The 19,633-nt window shown below is 47.4% G+C and overlaps 1 protein-coding gene across 1 annotated transcript in view; it reads left to right on the forward strand.

Moving 5' to 3' along the window:
* Positions 1-1,122: 1,122 nt before the first annotated feature.
* The window catches only part of CDH23 (cadherin related 23), a gene marked incomplete at both ends in the record, with an annotated part of 200,662 nt that continues 182,151 nt past the window's right edge, over positions 1,123-19,633 (forward strand). The window contains 2 exons of the mRNA XM_080621792.1: positions 1,123-1,189; positions 5,471-5,548. Coding sequence (XP_080477918.1) covers positions 1,123-1,189; positions 5,471-5,548 — 145 coding nt within the window. The remainder of the gene's footprint in view (positions 1,190-5,470; positions 5,549-19,633) is intronic.

The raw sequence follows: 19,633 nt of genomic DNA on the forward strand, positions 1-19,633 counted from the left end.
AAGACTGCCTGTCACGTATGCTCCCTGCCTTCTGTGTCCCTGGGTCTGCTGCTGCATGGAATGTGCTGAGCTGGTAGGAAAAGGTTCCTGTGCCCCACACCTTTCACAGCACCTGCAGAAATATGGAGAGCTTCAGAGGCGGGTCACTTAGATGTGCTGTCTGCCTCAGACTCTGTGTGAGCTGCCGGGGAGTTTCTGTTGTGCCTATGTACTGTGTGTAACATACATGATTTATACTTGCCTCTGAGGTGGAGTGTTTTAAAATATCACATGCATGAATTTCCTCATAAAGCATGACTTGGAGGTTTTGTGGGGTTGATTCTGGAAGAGTTTTGTATTTAATGGTCTGAAAACCATGTGAGGATGTAGCCGTGCTAAGCAGCTTTCTGTTACTGTTTTGTTCTGCTGCCTCACTATGAGGAGTCATGTACTGTGCTGAATATGAAGCCAGGGAAATTTGAGAGGCAGAGCGGGATGCAGGCACATTTGCAAGCCTGTCTGCTTCCAGTGCCTGTTTTGCAGCTGCCTGGGTGGTTTGAGAGGTTTGAGGGGCTCTGCTTTGTACTCTGAAATCCTGGTGCCTCTTCAGTGATTCTGGGTCAAGCTTCCCATGCAGCCCTGCCAAAACATCTTAAATCCCAGTGCTGATGGCTCACTGCTGTTTTGTTCCTGGGTTGCAGCAGCTCTTCGCTGCCCACACCACCTCACCTGGTGCTTGAACGGCTTGTCTCAGCTGGGGCTGCTTCTGCTCCAGTCTTGACTGCAAGGGCCACTGTGGCTTATCCCCTGTCATAAGATGAGCAAATACGCTTTAGAAAGTGGAGAATAAAAAAAGCATGTCACCTGTGCCAGGTTAATCCTGGTTTCCATTTGGCGCTTGCCAAAGGGGTGGTTTGGGCTGCATGAACTAAGGAAAGTGGTCATGGCAGCACTTCTCAGTGAAGCGCCCTGTATGAAAGGCAAGCGTTGACAAAATGTTGATGTCCTGAGTGTCCCCTTGCGGTGCAGGGGCACTAAGATGCAAGCTGGGGCAGGGCTACATCCCCAAGTCTGCTTTGGGGAGACAAGGTAATATCCATAAAGCACTGGACTTGACACTGCCTGTCTTCTTTGTCAGGAACCATGAAGCGTCACTCTGCTGCCGGCAACTTTCTGCTTCTCCTCTTCTTCCTGGAGCTGGTCTCTCTGGGTAAGTCATCTTACTGTCTGCTCAGTGCTGTCCTCTTCTCTCCCCTCCTCTCCCTGCTTGGGTTTCATGTCTGCAAGGTACAAGGGTACTATTTTATGTGTTTGTGGTTTCCTGGTGAATATCTGAAGGCAGAACAGCATTGTTGCTGTCAAAGGGAGATACTGCTGCTATGGGTAAGCAGATCACCCATCTCTACCATGTGTGGGCCTAGGTGCCTGCATACTGTGCTCCCATGCAGCCACATTTCTTGCAGCCAGAAAAAGGACACATGCAGCATTTGGTGGTCCTTCCCGGGGGAGATAAGGTGGGACTGGAAAGATGCTTGGAGGAGGAGGATGCACTGGTAGGGCTAGTTGGTCCAGGTTCACAAAGTCAGAGCTGGTGGTGGACCTAGAGATAGACATATTGATAGGTCATTTTGTGTCAGTAAAACCTAAAGGAAACTAGTCGGAGCAGCTAAAAGGCGAGGATGGAAACCAGAAGCTTGTTAGCTGTTCAGCAGAGATATTACTGTCAGGGTTCTCCCTGCGCTTTCAGCAGCAAAATCATTACCTGAACTGTGCTTTAATGTATGTTGTATGGGAAATAAGTCCTCTCTGAGCTGCAAAACCTCTATTCTAATTCTAGCTGGAGGGAAGGGCAGATCTCTGGGCAGCCAGAGCCTCCATGATCAGCTTTCCTCCCATTGCCGGGCTCTGCCCTGTGAGCATGATGCTCTTGGTTGTCCCTGGCACAAGGGCTTCTGACAGTGGGCCGGGGGGTCCAGCCCAGCTGCTGGGTGTAAGCTTGTGGGACAACTGCCTTCTGGTGTAGAAAATGTGCCTCTTGCACCGGGCTTTGGCGTATCAGAGGGTGCATAAGAACTGTAAATGTACAGCAAAGCCCCATGAAAACTGGGATTGTTACAGGAATGAGCTAAAGCCCCTGGGTGCTGGTGGAGGAAAAGAGAGGCCGGAGGATGTGTTCTTGTGTGGCACTTGCTGATAAACAATAGCAAGCATGTGTCCATTTTATAGCACTGTGCTCTTTGAAATAAAGGCAGTTTTTTTTCCCCTACTAAAGCCTCAAGATGACTTGCCCAGACTGGCAGCCTGATTAAGCAGTCGAGGGATGACATTAGCTGTGACTGACAAATGCAGTCAGTCTCCCCCGGGTGTCGTATTGGATCAAGTATAGCCTCACTAGTTAACTGCCCTGCCATTCCATTGGAAGTGGAAAAAATAAGTAAAGAAGACAACCCAGTAAGTCCTTTGCCCCAGTCTGAGCTCCTAAAATTTGCCCCCTGCCTTGCCCTCCCAGGATATTGCTTATGTGACTGGTTCAGTACATCTCATTGAAGTACACTGGGATGGTGGGTTTTTGCTTGCCTGACTGGGGTCTTGCTCCTTCATCTCTCCCTGTGCAGTTGGTCACAGCACCCATAGCTGGTGTGTTCTTGGCCCTGCTCCAAGTGCCTGGCTGGACACAGCAGGTAGGTGATAGCAAGCTGCAAACCCTTGGAGAGGCAGTGCAGGGAAACAGAGATTTGGAAGCTTGCAGATCAGCAGTGTATCCTAAATCCTGCCCTGCCCAGATCTTGGTTCTCATCTTTCTGAGGAGCGCCTGGCCTTGATAAGCAAGTGCTAGCGCAACGCTTGAGCCTGGAATTGGGAGAAGTGTGTAGACACCCTGCCATATGCTTTGGGGACTGCAGGTGATGGAATGCCTCTTCCCAGACAGCTTGCGAAGCTCCTGGAGAAGCAATCAGCAAGGGTAAATGTAGCAATGCAGGCTAAGCGGGCTTGGTGCATTTGGAAGAGGGTTTAGATCTGGCAGGGCAGTGAAGTCTGCCTGCTCCTACCCAGGTACTGCAGTCACTGGAGATGAGCAAAGACCTTCATAATCTCTTGGCTAGGAGGGACTGAGGGGTGCTAACCAGAAAAATGGGTCCATGATTACCATGCTGTTGGATGGGCAGTGGTCAAGGATGCAAGTACTGACTCTGAAAGGCAAAGTGGGTGCAGGCTTTACAGGAATAAGGTGGAAGAAAATCACCCAGCACATCGAAACACCATTGATCATGATCCCTTAGAGCCTGTTGGTAGCATGTGAAAAAGGAATAAAGTGTATGGTGGAAATGATAGTTTTAAGGGGATGGTTTCCTTTTGCCATAGCTTGTATCTTTTGACCCACATTTTTGTATCATTTGGATGCTTTCTCTCCATCTTCTCCCAATGTGCGCTGCCCTTCTGAATGTTGAGAGTCTGGCAGTGAGGTGAGAGCCTTGATCTTTATCCGGAGATTTGCAGCCCAAAGCAGAGTTCTGCTTCTAGACCCTTGTTCAGCTTTCTCCAGCTCTCAGGTGCCAGTCGCCCTCCTCTTTTAACACATAGCTTCTCTGTGCTCTCAGACTGGTAGTTTGAATGCCTCCCAGCACCTGATGCAGCTGCTGGATTTGGAAGTTGCAACTGATTTTTAGTATATTGGTAATATTAACAAATGTATTTTGAAATAGAGGGGTTTGCAGAAGTGAGTTCCCTGCAGTAAGGCTGCCTGGTGTGTTTTAGCTTCATCTGCCCCCTTCAAAGCCTGCTGGACCTGGCACGGCAGCCAGCTACGAGTGTGCTTCAAAGCCTCCGGAGATGCTATTAGCTCTAAATAACCCATTTTGTTGGGGTCCTTCTCATTTTCTTTCCAGGTACTTAACTCCAGAGGCTGAGATTTAAATGTGCCTTTGCAAGAGCACTGCCTCTAGTGCTTTCTCACTTCTCAGGGCGTTTAACAGACCTGGTGCCTTGGGAAAGAGGGCAGTGATGAAAATGCCTGTCTTATTACAGAAGGAGCCTGGTAGGGCCTCAGGCTGCTCCCCTATCCTGTGCACATGTTCCCCCAAAGGGTGTTTCCTGTGGATGCTGAGCAGGTTTGTGAGGGGGCAAAGCTGGGACCTCTGCTCAAAAGGTGTCAGAAACATGTTCCTCTATTGGGATCTCGGGCAGGCAAAAAGGATTCTGAAACTTGGTCTGGTTCTTGTTTTTTAAGGTGGGATGCTGAAGAGCAGGGCATGAGGGTGGTGGCAAACTGTAGTGTCATCAGCAGGGAAACCTAGACACCTGGTCTCATCCGGGGGTTGCTGTGCCTTTGCCTGAAGTGGTGTCTTCGTGGTTGTAGCACTGCTGGGGTAAGGGTGGAGGTGTTCCTCTGTAATGGCTGTGTTGACGAGAGCCTGGCTGGATTTGCTGCTGCTGTAGTGGGGGTTTGCGAGGGGGTGTCACCCTGCCACTCTGCTGGCAATTGTTTTTATACTTGCATGATTTTGGGTTTTGGCTCTGCTCACACCAAAGGCAGTTACAAAGGGTCACAGCGGGAAAGTGCTGCCCCATTGCTTCCAGCCAGCCTCTTTGCCAGGGGCTGTGCTTGGGACCCTGGTCCTCCCTCTTCCCCTCCTGGGACTCCCATCAGTGGGCATGAGCTGTTTTGGCTGGATCAGTTCAAACCTCTGCTTCCCCATGCACAGCCCTGGTTTTGGTGCCTGGCAGCTGAAATGCATTTCTTAAAGCCTGCAGGCTTGGCCAGCTCTGGCTGTGTATCAAGGAAAACACATTCTTCGGACACAGCCTGCTCAACACCAGACCTTTTTGGAAAATCGTCATGTTTCTCTCCCACCACTCTGTTTCCTGCATACCTCTAATGGTAAACCTTTCCTGGTTGACTTTTTTCCCCGGTTCAGGCTGCAGTTGTCATTCTCCTACGTGCTCTGCACTTAACTCTGTTACCTAATGAGGCTGAGGTGGAGGGTGCTGCGGTCCGGGGGCAGGCTCATGAGCTTCCAGCTCTGTAAAAGAGGAAGTAGAAAGAAGTGAGCCTGGTTATTAAAGGTGAAAGGAGGCAATTAGAGGGAAAGGTGATTGGGTGATGAGAGGCACGCTGGGTTTTGCAGGGATGGCTGATAAGGCAAAAGGCTCTCAACCGTGGGAATGAAGCAGAGGTATTAATCACGCACTAAAACAATAATTGATGTTCCTGGTCCCCAAGCTGTTGGCTTCCCCCTTCCCTTCTGCTTCCACCCTGCAAAAGAAATACTAAAAAAAGCAAAGGCTGGCAGAGGGAAGTGGCTCCCCAGCCAGCTCTACAGGGGACCACACGGTGGTTTCTGTCCTGTTAGCCCTCCTCTCACAGCTACTCCTCACCACCATGATGCCAAGTGGCATGCATATCTCTCTGTGTCCTGAGCCTCTCCCAGCCACGCTGGCCTGTGCATGACATGGCGGGGAAATAACGCCTTGCTTTTTGTCTTCTTCCCAGGTTGGGGCAATCGGCTGCCATACTTCATAAACTACTTCTTTGACACCTACCTGCTGATCAATGAGGATACTCCTGTGGGTAAGTGGGGTGTGCCCATGGGTAGGGGGTCTGCTGCTGCCAAATCTCTGATGGAAGAACTTTAAAGAAATGCTTTTCTTTTGATTGACAGATGTACATTACTTTATTTAGCTAGGGATCGGTTTTTAGTAAATGCAGAAATCGACCCAGTCATTCTCGGCTTCTTTCCAGGCTCTCAGTCCATTAAACTTGTGGTCTTCAATCAGGGCTTGTGACTGGCTTTTAATGTGGGAGGAATCGATTGGGAGCAGAGGGCGGCTAGGAAGGAGGCTACGGTGGCCCTTTCTCACATCTATGCCTCCTTCAAGTATGCAGCCTGAACAGCAACCTCCTTAAAAAAGGGCTCTTGCCTTACCAAAGTTGACACTGGAGTTTTCAAGGGTTGAGGACTCTGGAGAGGTTTCCTCTAGTGATTGCTTAGCTCAGCTAGAGCTTCCAGCTATCTCTTCTTTGGGGACCCCTCAGTTGCACCTTTTGCAGCCTGTGGTGTCTGAGCAAGTAGGCAGGATATGGAGTCTTGCTGGTGAGTTTCAGATAGATGGTGTGGAAGCTCCTGGGTGGTAGCTGAGCTCTGCCCGAAGATGCATCCCCAGGAGAAGGCTTGCTGGAGCTGCAGCAGTCTGCCTGGGGAGTTCTGTCTTCCGGTGATGTTCAGGTTTATTTGCAAAGTGCAGTAACACTGACCACTGTCGCTCGGGTGCGTTTACTCACGGCAGAAGGCAAACTGCAGACACTGTAAGGAAAGGAAGGACCTGATCTCACTGTAATTTTTTTCTAATTCCATCCCCCATGGCTTCCATCCACATTATTTTTCATAGTCTTTCAGAGCCCCCCGTGCCCCCCTTCCTTACAGGTTACTTCACACCTGGTTTCTTTGCTTTGTTCTCAGTATGCTCCCTGCCCCTCAATTGCCAGTATCCCTGCAAACACACTTAGTGCTGGATGTGTCCCGGACAAGTCCCAGGGAAGGAAGCAGCTGTGCAAGAGCAGGAGTGAGAGCTGGTTGGGAGCAGCTTAATGGGAATGTTCCCTCACTGAGTACGTGGTTCTCAAAGTACTTCAGCTTGAAATACCTTATGGGAATTGGACTGAACTCCTATTTTGACAGAAAATGGGGGAAGATTTCTGACAGTCTGCTTTCCAGTGAGATATTGTGAGAGTAAAATTGTTCTTGGAATTACTTTGGGGGTTGAATTTTATTTTTTTTAAACTTTGTATTGCACTGTACAGAAATGAAATTCACTCTTAAGAATATTGGCACCCTGGGATTTTGTTTCCAAATGTGCCAGAGGGAAATGTCAGCCTTGAAAATGTTGGAAAACAGTGTTTGTGTGTTTTCTGCTGTTGGTAGATGCTTTCTGAGTTAGGCTTATTTTTATTTTTTCAAAAGCATCATCTGGGAACACCTTTCATATATTCTGACTGAGGTGTAAGTAGCAGGACAACATGTGGTGCCTCTTTCCTAGAGGAAAAAAACCCAGCATCTTCTTTTTGGAGATCTGTTAGAAGTGCCCATCACCGTGGCATTGAGTGAACACCCCTGTGCAGCTCTGTCCTCCCCTTAATAAGGCATCCCGGGGGGCAGCCTCACCTAGCACCAAACCCAGCAGTCCCTGCTTGCTGCCTGCCATGTTGAAAGGAATCTTAAGCAACAATTAAGAGATCATTCCACCTCTAATCACTTACAAGAGTAAATTAGTCTTGTCAGGAGCCATTAAGACAGAGAGCTCAGAATTCATTAGGCGAGATTGGGCCAAGGGAGCTGCTGGTGCTGCCGCTGGTCCAGGCTGATTAATTTCTCCCAAAACATCATCAATGCCCATCTGTTTCATTTAGGTCTGGGGAGAGCAATTTTCAGGTGGACTGACCCTCTAGTCAGTTATTTCGCCCAGAAGTAATGGAAACACGCACACACACAAAGGGAATAGCAGACGTGAGCTCGAGGAAGGCAGAAGCAATTGAAGGGACTCTGAAAGAAATTGCAGGAGAAGGGGGAGATGCTTGGAGAAGAGGAGGAGGGGTAATGACTGGTTGGGCTGTGGTGGCATGAGAGAGATGGGGAACCTGCAGAGCCCATATCAGCTGACAGTAGCTAGATCACTGTGTGTTTTACTCTGAAAGCAGGAGTACTGGCTGGTTAACAGCTGTTATAAAAAGAGTTTGCAGGAGGAGGTCTGTCTGTCTTTATTGTGCTGCTCACTGCCTTTACCAAAATCATTCCAAGGGCCATTTCATTTAATCCCAAAACTTTGAGGGCTGTGGGTAAGGGAGAGTGGCACGGATATTGATACCAGGCGAGCTGCTGGAGGTCTCTGGTGAAGAGTGATGCTCACTGGTGTGCTGGGGAGGTGGTGTTGCTGCAGGTGGGGATGGGCAGGCAGTGCTCTGGGTTTCTCTTGATTGGGGTTTCCTGTGCTGCAAAAGGCATGTCTTTTTAGCATAATGTAATGACTGGAGTCTAATTGCCCAGCAAATGGATTTGCTGTATGCAGGACAGGAATGGGAAAATGAAGATGATCCATCATGTCGGGTCTGTAGCTAGCCTGATAACCACCTAGCTTGGATTCACCCAGTTTCTCTGAAAGTTTTCACGCCTCAATGCCTTGCAAAATGCATGACAAAAGAGGCCATTTAGACGAATGCAATTCTACTTTCCCTCCATCCTAGTGATAAGTCATAGCATCACTGGAATAATGTTGTCTTAAAAGAGTGGGAAGCGCTTTAATCATTGCTCCAGAGCTGATAACATGCACTTGGCTTTGCTATTGCATGTCAGGGGCATGGCTACCTGTGTGGTCTGGGGACAATGCTTCCATCCTAACCATCAGATCTTGGTCACGCATGTCCCACTTAAAACTACAAGAGGGAATTAAATCTGGAGGGGAAACCCACCAGGATGCAGTTGCAGAACTTGACTGCTCTCTGGACAATGTGAGCATGAGAAGATGCTGGTGAAGCTGGGAAAGGTGCCTGGGAGACACCTGGCAGGTGGTGAGGCTGGGCTCCCCAAGGGCTCCTGCCAAGGCTGCCTGCTGTTTGATTCCTCTAGTTATTTCTGGGCAGGAGAGTGTGCAGCTGAGGCTCTCGGCTCTCTGCCTCACCAGCTTGCTATGATGCTCTCCTGTGAGCAGAACCAGGATGACACCTCCACTGCCTGGTGGGATGCCTTGGGTCCCCCAAAGTTGGCTGCCTCAGTGTCTTCTCCTGCTTGTTAACCCATGACAGTGTAGGGCTAAGGAGAACCTCTAGCTCAGCAAGTCCTGTGATCAGGGCTGCTGATGAGTGATACCCAAGTGGTGCTGGCTCAGCACTCAGAGCGTGGCTGGATGCAGGGGTTTTGGGCTTACAGGCCTTGTGTGCTCCCTGACTCAGCAGCACAGTGCCACTGTGATGTGGAGGGACGGGTGGCCAGGGGGATACTGAGCACGTTGCCTGCAAGGGGGTGAGGACATGCACATGACAGGGGGCAGAGTGTAGGTTGAAATCATAAAAGCATGTGTGCAATGTATAGGGCTGTGCTTTCTGCTGACAGCCCCCTTGCTCTTTCTCTTCAGCATTATGCCTCTCCCAGGAGGCATGGGCTGCGGTCTCCATTCTTTGGGTTCACTGTGCTCAGAAAGCAAGGCGGATGACTGACGAATTTTATGGGTTTCTTCTGCCCCTTTTTGTTATATGTAGCTTTTGCTGAGCTGGTAAATGCACCATAAGTAGCTCATGCTTCAGGAACAGGGGGCAAGGAGGGGGCATGCCTCTGTGAGCTTACAAAAAAGCCTGTTTGAGGACTTGCAGACAATGACTTCCAAATGCAGGAATTTTGGTTAAATGCCGTAGAAGAGAGGGTGATTGCTGGAGACGCTCAAATGTCTTGGTGTGGTATTGACAGAGTCACAAATTCTGTCAGAAAGCATGCATACGGAAATAGCCTTGCTTGGGCACTTGGCTGTGCTGTTGAATGTCTCAATATTGCTGTCTGGCTCTTGGCATTGAATAGGAGAGCTTCGCTGTCCGAGAAATTTCTGACAGTGTGGTTTGACTTTCTGCAGTGGGGAACTTGGATTACACTTCCCCAGGGCAAGCTGGAGCCCTTCCAGAGCAGGCTATATTAAGCAGACCACCTCCTCCACTTGTAGAAGGTGGCACAAAGAATTTGGGATGAAAGCTGATTTCACCCCGTGCCTCTCCTGCAGGGAAACCCACACCAGCCAAATAGGCTTTGAAACATACGGATATTTCTCTAGCAAGTTCCGAGGGGCAGAGCTGAACCTTACTCTTCCGGATGTATATCACCAAAATGAGCTGTAGTGGACATTTCCTATGGAGTTGTGGCTGTTACTGTGCCCCCAGGTTGTTGCATCCTAAAGAGGGGCCAGGGATAGCGGAGAACCACTGGAGTGTAGGTGTACTTTGTTGGCTGGTAGTGATTAAAGTAATCAGGTTGGTGTGTGTCACCTCTTGCTTTTCAGGGCCTCCTGCGGCAGAATGTTATTTTGCAGGAAGACTGGAAGAGGAGCTTGGTATTTAGCAGGCAGTGGCAGGGTGCTCACTGGTAACTGCACATGGTTCTGAGACAGCATGTCCCTCTGATATTTGTGGATGACTTGATTTTCTATCCTAGGCAATGAGAAGGCTAGAGGGCTTTTCTCCTCTAGGCAGGGAAGGCTGCCATCCTCTGCATGCTATATCTCTAGTTTCCAAAGCAATCACCTCTTCTGCCACAGCCTTTCACTGCAGTGCTCTGGTCCTGGGCAGCCAGATGCTTTGGCAACCGGGTAAGGTCCCTGGGGATGCAGGGCCATTCAAGCTGCTGCTGAAGATATGGTTATCTTTGTGTGATTGAGCACGGGCTGTCTCAGCTAAACCCTGCCTGCTTGTTTGATCCCACAGCTGTAGGCATCTGCTGGCCACTGCTGTGGCTGGGCTCCTCCGGAATGGCACTTGCCTAATGCATCACTGGAAGCACAAAAATAGCACTGGCTCTCTGATCTCTTCATATTTCTGGACTGATAAAACTGTTTCAGAGCTGTCTGGGCCAGATATCTATGCATGAAGCCTGTGGGCCATCTGCTGGGAACAGCTTTGGAGGAGGGAATTGTCGGCATAAGAGTGCAGTGCAGCCATGGGACCCATTTCCTTTTGGTGTCTTCTGGCCTCTCTCCTCACATTGCAGGGGCATACAACTATTGCTGGGGAGGGGAGGCTGCTCTAGCGTATGCTGTTGTGTCCCTCTTGCTCAAAATTAAATGCTAAAGCTAAAAAGAGAAAAGTAATTTAAACTCTGTGCACCACGGGGTTAAAAGTCACAGTGGCAAGACCAGAAAGCACTGTGGGCTGTTAATGAGGTGCTAATTGGGTACTAAGGAGGTGTGGCCCAGAAGGGCACTGAGGATGGCTTTAAAGGCTGGAGTTAACCTCTTAAAACCAGCAAAGCACCACAAGATGCATTGGGACCCCGAAGCAATGAAAGAGCCTTTGTGAATGATACAAGGGAGGCTGGCTTTTAGTAAAATTCAGCAAGTTGGAAGATGCTTCTGGAAAATGTCATGGCTCTAGTAATAGGATGGATGGAGAGCCTGGGAAAGCCTACTTGTTTGTAAGAAATGTGTGTTAAAGAGTATGGGATCTTCCTTACTGTGGCTGCACACTTGGCTCAATTTGTAGAGAATGGCCTCTGTTTGGTCTAATTAGATACCACCTGCCTTCCTTTTAGAGGTGCTCCATCCAAGGTTGCTGTTATTCACCAGCTCTAGCCATGCATTACTGCCCTCCCTGCAGTCAGGGTGAGGGGAACAACTCATCTTCCCAGGGCCAGAAGTCGTTTGCTGCCCTTGATAGGGTCTAGGGAAACATTGCTTTTTCTGCTTTTAAAACTCAGCTGGTCTGAATTTGGTGCCATCAGCAAAGAGGTTGTGCTTCCATGGCAGGCGTGCAAAGCCCAGCCATTTTAAATGCCCTTTGCTCTGGGCAGCTTTGGGGCTGGTGTTGCAGCAGGTGTGTGCTCCCTGTTTTCCATGAGACAGCAGGAACAAGTGTGCCCCCTTGGGCTGATAGTATGAGCATATATGTGTCCATCACCCCAGCGGGGTGCGTGTGTGTGTGCAGCTGGCAGAATTGATTTGGCCTTTTACAAAAGATAATTTCAGAGGAATATGCTAGTCTCTGACTGTGAGAGAGATTGAGATATTTTTGAATAGGAAACCTGCTTTGCAAGCTTCATTATGGGCATCGCTGAGAGTGAGTGAGAATATTCTCCGTTAGAGATGGAGGCTGTAGGAACATCACCTTAGTCTTCTAGTATTAATTGAAAGTGCTGTTATCATCCAATGGCTACTTACTCTTTAAAACTGAATTTCCAGGCTTCTTGAGTGTTCTGTAAAGGAGCAGCCTTGTTTCTAAGTGTAGTAGCATCCCTAATGAACAGCAGTATTTGAGGAGTATTTTAAGAAGGGGATTTAAGCTCTCATAACTCAACCCCCTTTTCTGTCATTTGTCATTAGAAGGCTCATTGATGAAATTACTTGTTGAGCTGTAGAAAGTACAGCATCGTTAGTGAAAACTTAAGGCTAGAAAATTAGTTATTCCCAACATCAGGAAACTTAAGGAAAAAAAGCTCTCCCTTACCCAAACCCTTAACCCTGCATCATTAAATTAATCACTTCATCAATCACTTAAATTTCGTATCTGCTTTGCTAATAGGCAATAATATTAATGCTTATGTTTAAGAAGGGAAAGAGAGGGAGAAGGAAGAAAGTATATTTGCAATGTGGACTAATTAACATGTCAGGGTAACCTTGCTTTTGGTTACTGCCTCATCAAACCATTTGAAGATTTGATCTCACCACCTTTCATGTTCGAGTGTGTGAGCCCTTGCATGGGGGCTGAGCCCTTTCAAAAGAGATGGAGAAAAATGTGTGTTTGTGGTAATGAGGTCTGGGGTGATTCTTATGTCTGAGATGACTTTAGCATTAATTATCTGTACAGCACTGTCTGCAGGAGCTTTGTTTGTGTGCTGGCTTCTCGCTGGATATTGGGTGCTCAACAGAGTGTTCCCTGTTACATTGGAGTGTCCAGGCTTGGATGTATGTACTTTCTCAGCTCAGTTAAATTGGACGTTTTTCCTGGCTGGTTAGAAGCATTAACGTGGGTGATAAACCTGATATAAAGCAGGGGATAACAATGTGAGTCGAGCTTAGTAAAGTAAAAAACACAGGGAAGGGGAGAAAGTATGTATGCATGTATATGTGTGTATGTATTCTCAAAGTAGAAGGTTGTGTATACATATATCTTTGTGGAGGCATTAATATTCCAAAGGAATGTATTATGAGCCAAGAGTATTTCCCTGTACTGTAATGCTTGCATATTCATGCACTCATAATTTTTATTTTTGGTATGAAAGGTGAGCTGTGATTTCACATTGAGTCTATTGGTGGGACCTTTTAGAAAAATCTCTGGTTGCAAACAGTGATAAACAAATTTATGCATTTTTCCGGATCAGGAACTTGTTATATTTGGGTTATATGAGCTTAAAAAAAAAAGGGGGGAGGGGACGGGGGAGTATATCCCATTACCTTCTATTTCTATGTTTGCACAAGACATTTTAATTTGGGATGCCTGCAATCTGGCTCTGCTTCACTACTCTGCCTAATTTTGTTGACTGAGGAGCAAAGCAAGAGAAGAGGAGGCAGGATGATTCCTTTGCATTGCACAACACTCAGGCAAACTTCATGCCACTTTGGAGGAAAGGGATGAAACATTACATGTTACACTCTGTGCCTCAGCATGCTTTGCCATTTAGCCTGGGGCTGCGGTGAAGTCACAGGTGCGTTGCATGAAGAGTGCTGGGGTTAGATGTTTTTGAGCTGGGCTGGAATCCAGTCACTTGCGCAGTTCAGAGTTCAATGAAATGCTGCAGAGGCACATATCCAGCTCCCAAGGCAGCTGGGTGAGGGGGAAAAAACTCCAGGCACTTTGCTGTGCTGCTGGAAAAGGTATCCTGTGGTAGTTTCCATGACTCTTTTTACACAGGCTTCAGATTTCTAACCTTGTGAAAAGAAAAAAGAGCTACAGAAAACCTTTGATTAAACTTGGTTGCTGTAGAAGTGCTACTTTAAGAAATGAAAGATTCAGACGATTTCCCTACCACTGTCCATTTGTGGTTGCAGCTTCCTGGTGTAGAAGAAATCCTAAAAAGCCAAAAAACACCCCCCACCCCCGCCTAAAAAAAAAAAAAAAAAAAGAAAAAAAAAAGGTAAGAAAGGTCCAGCTTCTTTCCACCCGCATCAAAATCATTTGAGTAATTAAACCGTGAAAGCTTACTTAGGTAGCCCTCATTACAGAAAACCGCCACATTGCTATATGAAAATAAGCAGGTAGAAGAGCCCTTCTGGAAATGTATATGTGCCATGGGGCTGAGACTGTGGCATAAAACTCCTACTGTTGGGAAGCATCTATGCAGAAAACTGCTGTTATCTTGGTGAGCACCCCCTGTTTGGGGTCAGGGTGTTGGCAGGCATCGTGCTGCCCTGAATGTGTTGATTGTGTGGGTGGCAGGACTGCCTCTTGGGAAGCTTGTTTTATCACAGTTACTGCAATTTCGGAGCCCACAGGACACACAGGGCGGTCATCTCCGTGTTGTCGAAGGAATCCATCCCCTCCCCGTCTCCCGGCTTTTAAACCGATTTATTGTTGGTGTGTGCTAATGTACCTTTCTGCCTTTGAATGCCTTAATGTGCTTGATTGGCAGGGGGAGTTAATAAATTGGTTCCTCCTGTCAAACTGCTCCCGTACATTGATGGCTTTTGAATTAACTGTAACCACTGGGGGGAAAAAAAGCTGGAGACAGCGTTGTTGGACAACTCAATGAAAACATCTGTTCAATTTGCAGCGGTGGTCAGAAGACTGAATAAGCTCTGTGCGTTTCCTTTCTTAAAGATTTATTAATATTGCTCTTTACACAAGAGGGAAAGATTTCAGACACTTGACATTTAATGGTTAGTAACTCAATTTTATTCCATTCATCTGCATGGGTTTGTCAAATGCCTGCGCTGTTGAGGCTCTGGTATTGTATTGCGTAGGCTGTCTTTTTGCGTGTGGGCAATTAGGAGGGCCATTCGGTACCTGAATACGGAGGAACCTTTTTCTCTTTTCTTTCTAATTGATTAAGTCTGAGGCGAGAGATCATATTATGGAATGTAATACCTTTCCACAAACAGTGATGTGGCTTTGTTTCTTGCTCCACTGTTCAGCTTCAAGCAGTTAATTTGAAAATAGGAGGGGACAAAGACTTTTAAAATGTAGAAAGTCCAAGGGAGACTAACAATTCAGGATATGGGGAGAAGCGAGGAGCATTCTCACAGGCAGAGATTAATGGTTGTTACTAATGGTTTTGGGAAATAGAGGGGAAGAAATAGATATGGCAAGAAGACCGTAAAATAAGTAACGGCACTGCAGAAAGCCTTGACTCTTGAAATGTACCTTTTCCCATATGACAGCCGCATCAAATTAAACATATCCTACCAGATAAAACAATATTTCTGTACAAAAAGAGCACTGATGTAAAACCCAGTGTAGTAGGACAGTAAGGCAAGTAAGTGAAGGGATCATGTAGAAAGCAGTATCCTGTGTATGCATCTCTTCCCACCATCTCCGAAGCAGCTTTCCGAGCTGCATAAAGGAAAGTGGAAAAAATCCCCTTGGCTTCTGCAAGTTGTTCTTTGTCTTGGAAAATTTGTTGCAGTCCCATCAGGTACAGAGCTGGGAGTGACAGCTTGCAGAAAGCACATTAACCAAGAAGCCATTACCCATGTACTTTGGTAGTGTAGGGGAAATAGTTATAAATTAAGGCTGTGTACTGGAGAGGGCAAGGGAAAAAAACAACTCCCAGGCTGATATAATCATGCTACCACAGGATGTTCTCACAGAAACCATACAAATTGGCAGGATGCTCCAAGTTTACGCAACCCTGGCAGCAAGGGACATAGGAGGGCGAGCCTCACGGGGGCTGGGGTGCTTCGCAGCCATTTTCTGGCAGATGGCAGGTAGGAAAGGTGTCGCCTAGGAGGCAGCGGAGCTGTTGCCTCCCTGGATTTTAAACGACGAGCTTGGGTTTTGCATTCCAATTTGTTAGTTGGAGGTGTGTTTTTTGTTTTACTTCACGTGCTTGTTTCATACCTCGAGGAGGAAGAGACACCATATCCTGGTCCTGTTGCAGAGCAAGCTTGCAAGGTGCAGAGGGGGAATGTTTTAAATACAACTTGCTGATTTGCCTTGGTTTTGATGTTTGAAAAACCTGGATTCTTTCAATTTCACCCAAAAGCATGCCATTGCAGAGTTGGGCTGAGTGAGTCATTAGCTGGCTGTGTGATTTCATGTCTCCATTTCCAGCTTTGACCTTTGCTTCATTGTAGCCCTCGGTGCAGCATCTCTGGTTCTTGGGGAACCCGCTCTACATCACTTTGGGATCCTGCTGGGTGGGGGAAAGGGGGCTCTGCCTCCTGCCTTGATTCTGCTGTGTCTCACCCCAAGCCCATGGCACAGTCTCCTATGTTATGAAAGAGAAAAGGAAACCCTGTGAGGGGCTTGTATAGGACATGTGCAGCAGAGTCTTGGATGCTGTTAATAAAGATGAAGAATAATTTTCTTGCTTTTAAGACAGCCCTTGACTATATACATTTTTTTTTTTAACCTTGTCCTTTATGGCCAAACTTAAAATCCTGGCTGCCTATCCAAGAATGAGAAAGCATGGCAGGAGCAGGTGTGTGGTGCTAAATACAGAAACCTGGTCTACCTTGCCAGGCTGCTGAGCTGGAAAGGCGTATGGGAACTGTACGTAGCCTTGCAGGCTATGCTGAGGTGGGGAAGGCTGGCTTGGCCTGCATTGTAAGTAGCATTCACCATCTCGATGCTCTTGCTGGACTTGCTCCCTGAAATACTAAAAAAGTCTCTGGGCTCGGGGACAATGGGGGATTTTGTATTAGATGGTGTTTCCTGGCACATTGTGTCAGCAGCCTTTCTTGGATTTTGCATCCCTCAGGCAGTACCAGGGCGATGATTGGGCTGACAGGGCCAGAGATCTCTTCAGTAAGGACATCTGGAGAGGGTTTCTTTCTCCAGAACTTTCCCCCCTTCTCCCAGCCCCTAATCCCCCCAAAATACAACCCACCAAACAAAACCCAAAAAACTTTGCTAGCACAGATCTTCATGCAGCCTCTTTTGAACAAAAAACACCAGTACTTGGCTGCTCTGGCCAATAGGGTTGTGCGGAGTGGTGACAAGGGAGTTCACTGGATGAACTGCTTCACCAGGCATGGTGTCATCCCTGTTATCTGTTAAACCTACCACATTGTGAAAGTGGAAGTGGTCCCAGGTGGTTGGATAATGGCATCTTTAATTGTGCTCTGAATGAGATTAACTTCTTATGTGGCAGTTTGACACCTTTATTATTATTAATGTGTGAATAATACAGTGCAGCTTTTTAAAATACATAACTTTGGTAGCAAATGTTTTCCTTTTGTTTAGCAGTGTCTGTTACACTGCTGGTTAGCCACTTTCAGACTCCCAGGCTCCAAGGGCAGGGATCTCTGATGTCAATGGATGCTGCACCTATTTCTTTCTTTATTAAATGGTAGTTGCCATTGCACTGCATGTTCTAAATTAGTTACGATTTTGAACTGTGAGTGGAGATGGTGGCAAGCACAGCATCCAGTGAGTCTGGAGTTATTCAGATCAGTGAGAGGGGTGATGGGCTGGGACATGGGAGCTAGGCACCCTCCTTTCCAAAGGCCAGAGAGGAGTAGCAATGTCTGTGGGCAGAGGGGGATGGCTGGCGCTGTTCCAGAGAGAGGTTTTTATGGCCCTAATAATTGAGTATAGGTTTGCACCACTTACTATCACCTGGCCAAAAGGGAGAACATTATTCAAAACACTGTTGCCTTACAGTAGAAAAGTGCTAGCCATGGGAAACAGCTGCTGCCAGGAGGGAGCTTGGGGTGCTGCCAGAGATGGGCACAAGCATCAGTGGGGGTGTGTGCGCTCTGGCAGGGGCCATGACTGTCTCTCTGAGCAGCAGGCAAGGGAGATGTGGAGGGTGGGAGGTGGCTGCAATCTGTCGATTCCATGAGAAGTAGTTTCTGTGATGTAACTTGCTATTAAACAGGATAACAAGGTCAATAATGCCTTTGCCTGGGAAAGCTTCAGCCAACACTTCTATCAAAACCAATATTAATTTTCGCTAATTGGGAGCTGCAGCTAATGAATGTCACAGCTAATTTACCTCATCCATAACGAGGAAGAGGAAGGGGTCAGGTGCTCGGGATCAGAGCCTTCAAATCTGCCTACTCTCTCCTCTTCCTTTCTTTCTTGGCTGAGCACATGTTTATCACCTGGGTGGCTTGCTGTCTGTAGGGACACGGCGATGTGTGTGGGTGCGTCTCCCCCCCGCCTTCATCATGGGGTGATGCTTTGGGGAGACAGGGAAGGAGGTATATGGGAAGATGCACTGTGCAGCAGGTGTTGTCTGGTCCAATATGAAAGGAATGAGCAGGCAAGTGACTGATCAGGTGAGGCGGAAAGGACACGGCATCATGGCATATAGTCCAGCTGGCAGCGCTGGGCAGAGCAGGCTGGTGCCAAGGAGGAGGTAGGCGGGTGACCTGCTGGCTGCATGAGAGAGTGCAGGAGTGTTTCTGGAGCTCAGCTCAAAGCAGTGAGGGAGAAAAAAGAGCTTGGAAGGGTTTGCAAGGGAAATTTTGGGAAAGAAAATGATGACTGTTGTCCTGAAGAGGAAGTTGCAGTAAAGCATGTTTGCTCTTGGAACGCTAAAATTAATTTCAAAAGCCTTTACTGTACATTTTATCCATGTTTTCTTCCATACCTTTTATCCAGTGGCTGCTGTATGCCAGGGCACACAAACCAGACTGGAAAGCACCCTGTGCGAAATGATGAAGCAGTTTGTTTGTCAACATTAGTACAGTCTTCTGACTTGCTTTAGGGAGTTTCTTTCTCTGCTAGAGTATTGCTGTGGGTCTTTGATTTTGTGACAAGTTGGACAAAGCCTTGTAAAGGACAGGCGTGTTGAATTTTTTTACCGGGTAGCTTGTGTGCCTTGCAGGTTGGCTTTCTGCACAGGTTACAGGCAGGAGTATTCCATGATGTTGCCAACAGTACTAATAGAAAGTGAATTTCTGTTTTGGAGTTAGCCCTGTGTGTCCTGTAAACTTGATCTGATGACTCGGGCAAGGGAAGAAAGGATACACTGCCTGTTGTATCTTTCTAAAATGGCTCAGGTTTTATAGTCTGTACTTCCTAAACAAGCTGGAGACTGAAACCTATCCACAAAGATTATTTTTTAAATTAGAATGCACTGGAGAAATTTGTTCGTTGTCAGGATGGCCAAAACTGACTGAATAAATGATTCGCTGTTTTTGTTTGTGTTGCTCTGACTATAAACTTGGGGAGCCTTCCTTGTCTGGATCTATTCTGCCAGCAAATGGATGAGCAACACAGCACCATCAGCCCATCTGATGTGTGCTTTGAGGACAAAAGAGCTGTTGTCTTGCCTGAGGCAGCTTGTCTAACAGATATCTTCCTGTTTGGGGTTTCCAAGGCTTTGAGAAAAAGATTTGGCTTCTAGGCATGCCCTGAGAAACTTGCACAGGGAAGTGATATGCAGAGAAGAGCCTCTCTTAGAAACCATGTTACTGAGAGCATTTTTTGGGGGGCATCCCATGAGGTTCAGGTGGAAGCTGCTTATGGTCCTGGCTCTCATCTGTATGCAAGGTGGGCTTTGCCTCTGGCAGCCTACCAAGCTGTTTTTGCTGCCAGCCCATATCTAGCTCCCCAGCTAGTCCTGGCTTGGGCCAGTTTATTTGATTTGAGTTGCTGGTCTGTGAAATTGCCACCCAGCCCCTGGTAAGTGTTTTGCCTCTACCTACTCTAAGGCTTGCTGCACCCGCAAAAGGTTTGGATTCTTGACTTGTTCCTCACCAGATCTTCCTGTGTCTGTTATCAGCCTTGGTGAGGAGAGAAATGTAGCAGCAAAAAGGCTGTGAATGATTCCATATCCATGTCATCAACATGCTTAGAAATGAC

The sequence above is a fragment of the Psittacula echo genome (genome assembly GCF_963264785.1).
Source record: "Psittacula echo genome assembly, chromosome: 6".
Taxonomy (NCBI): domain Eukaryota; kingdom Metazoa; phylum Chordata; class Aves; order Psittaciformes; family Psittacidae; genus Psittacula; species Psittacula echo.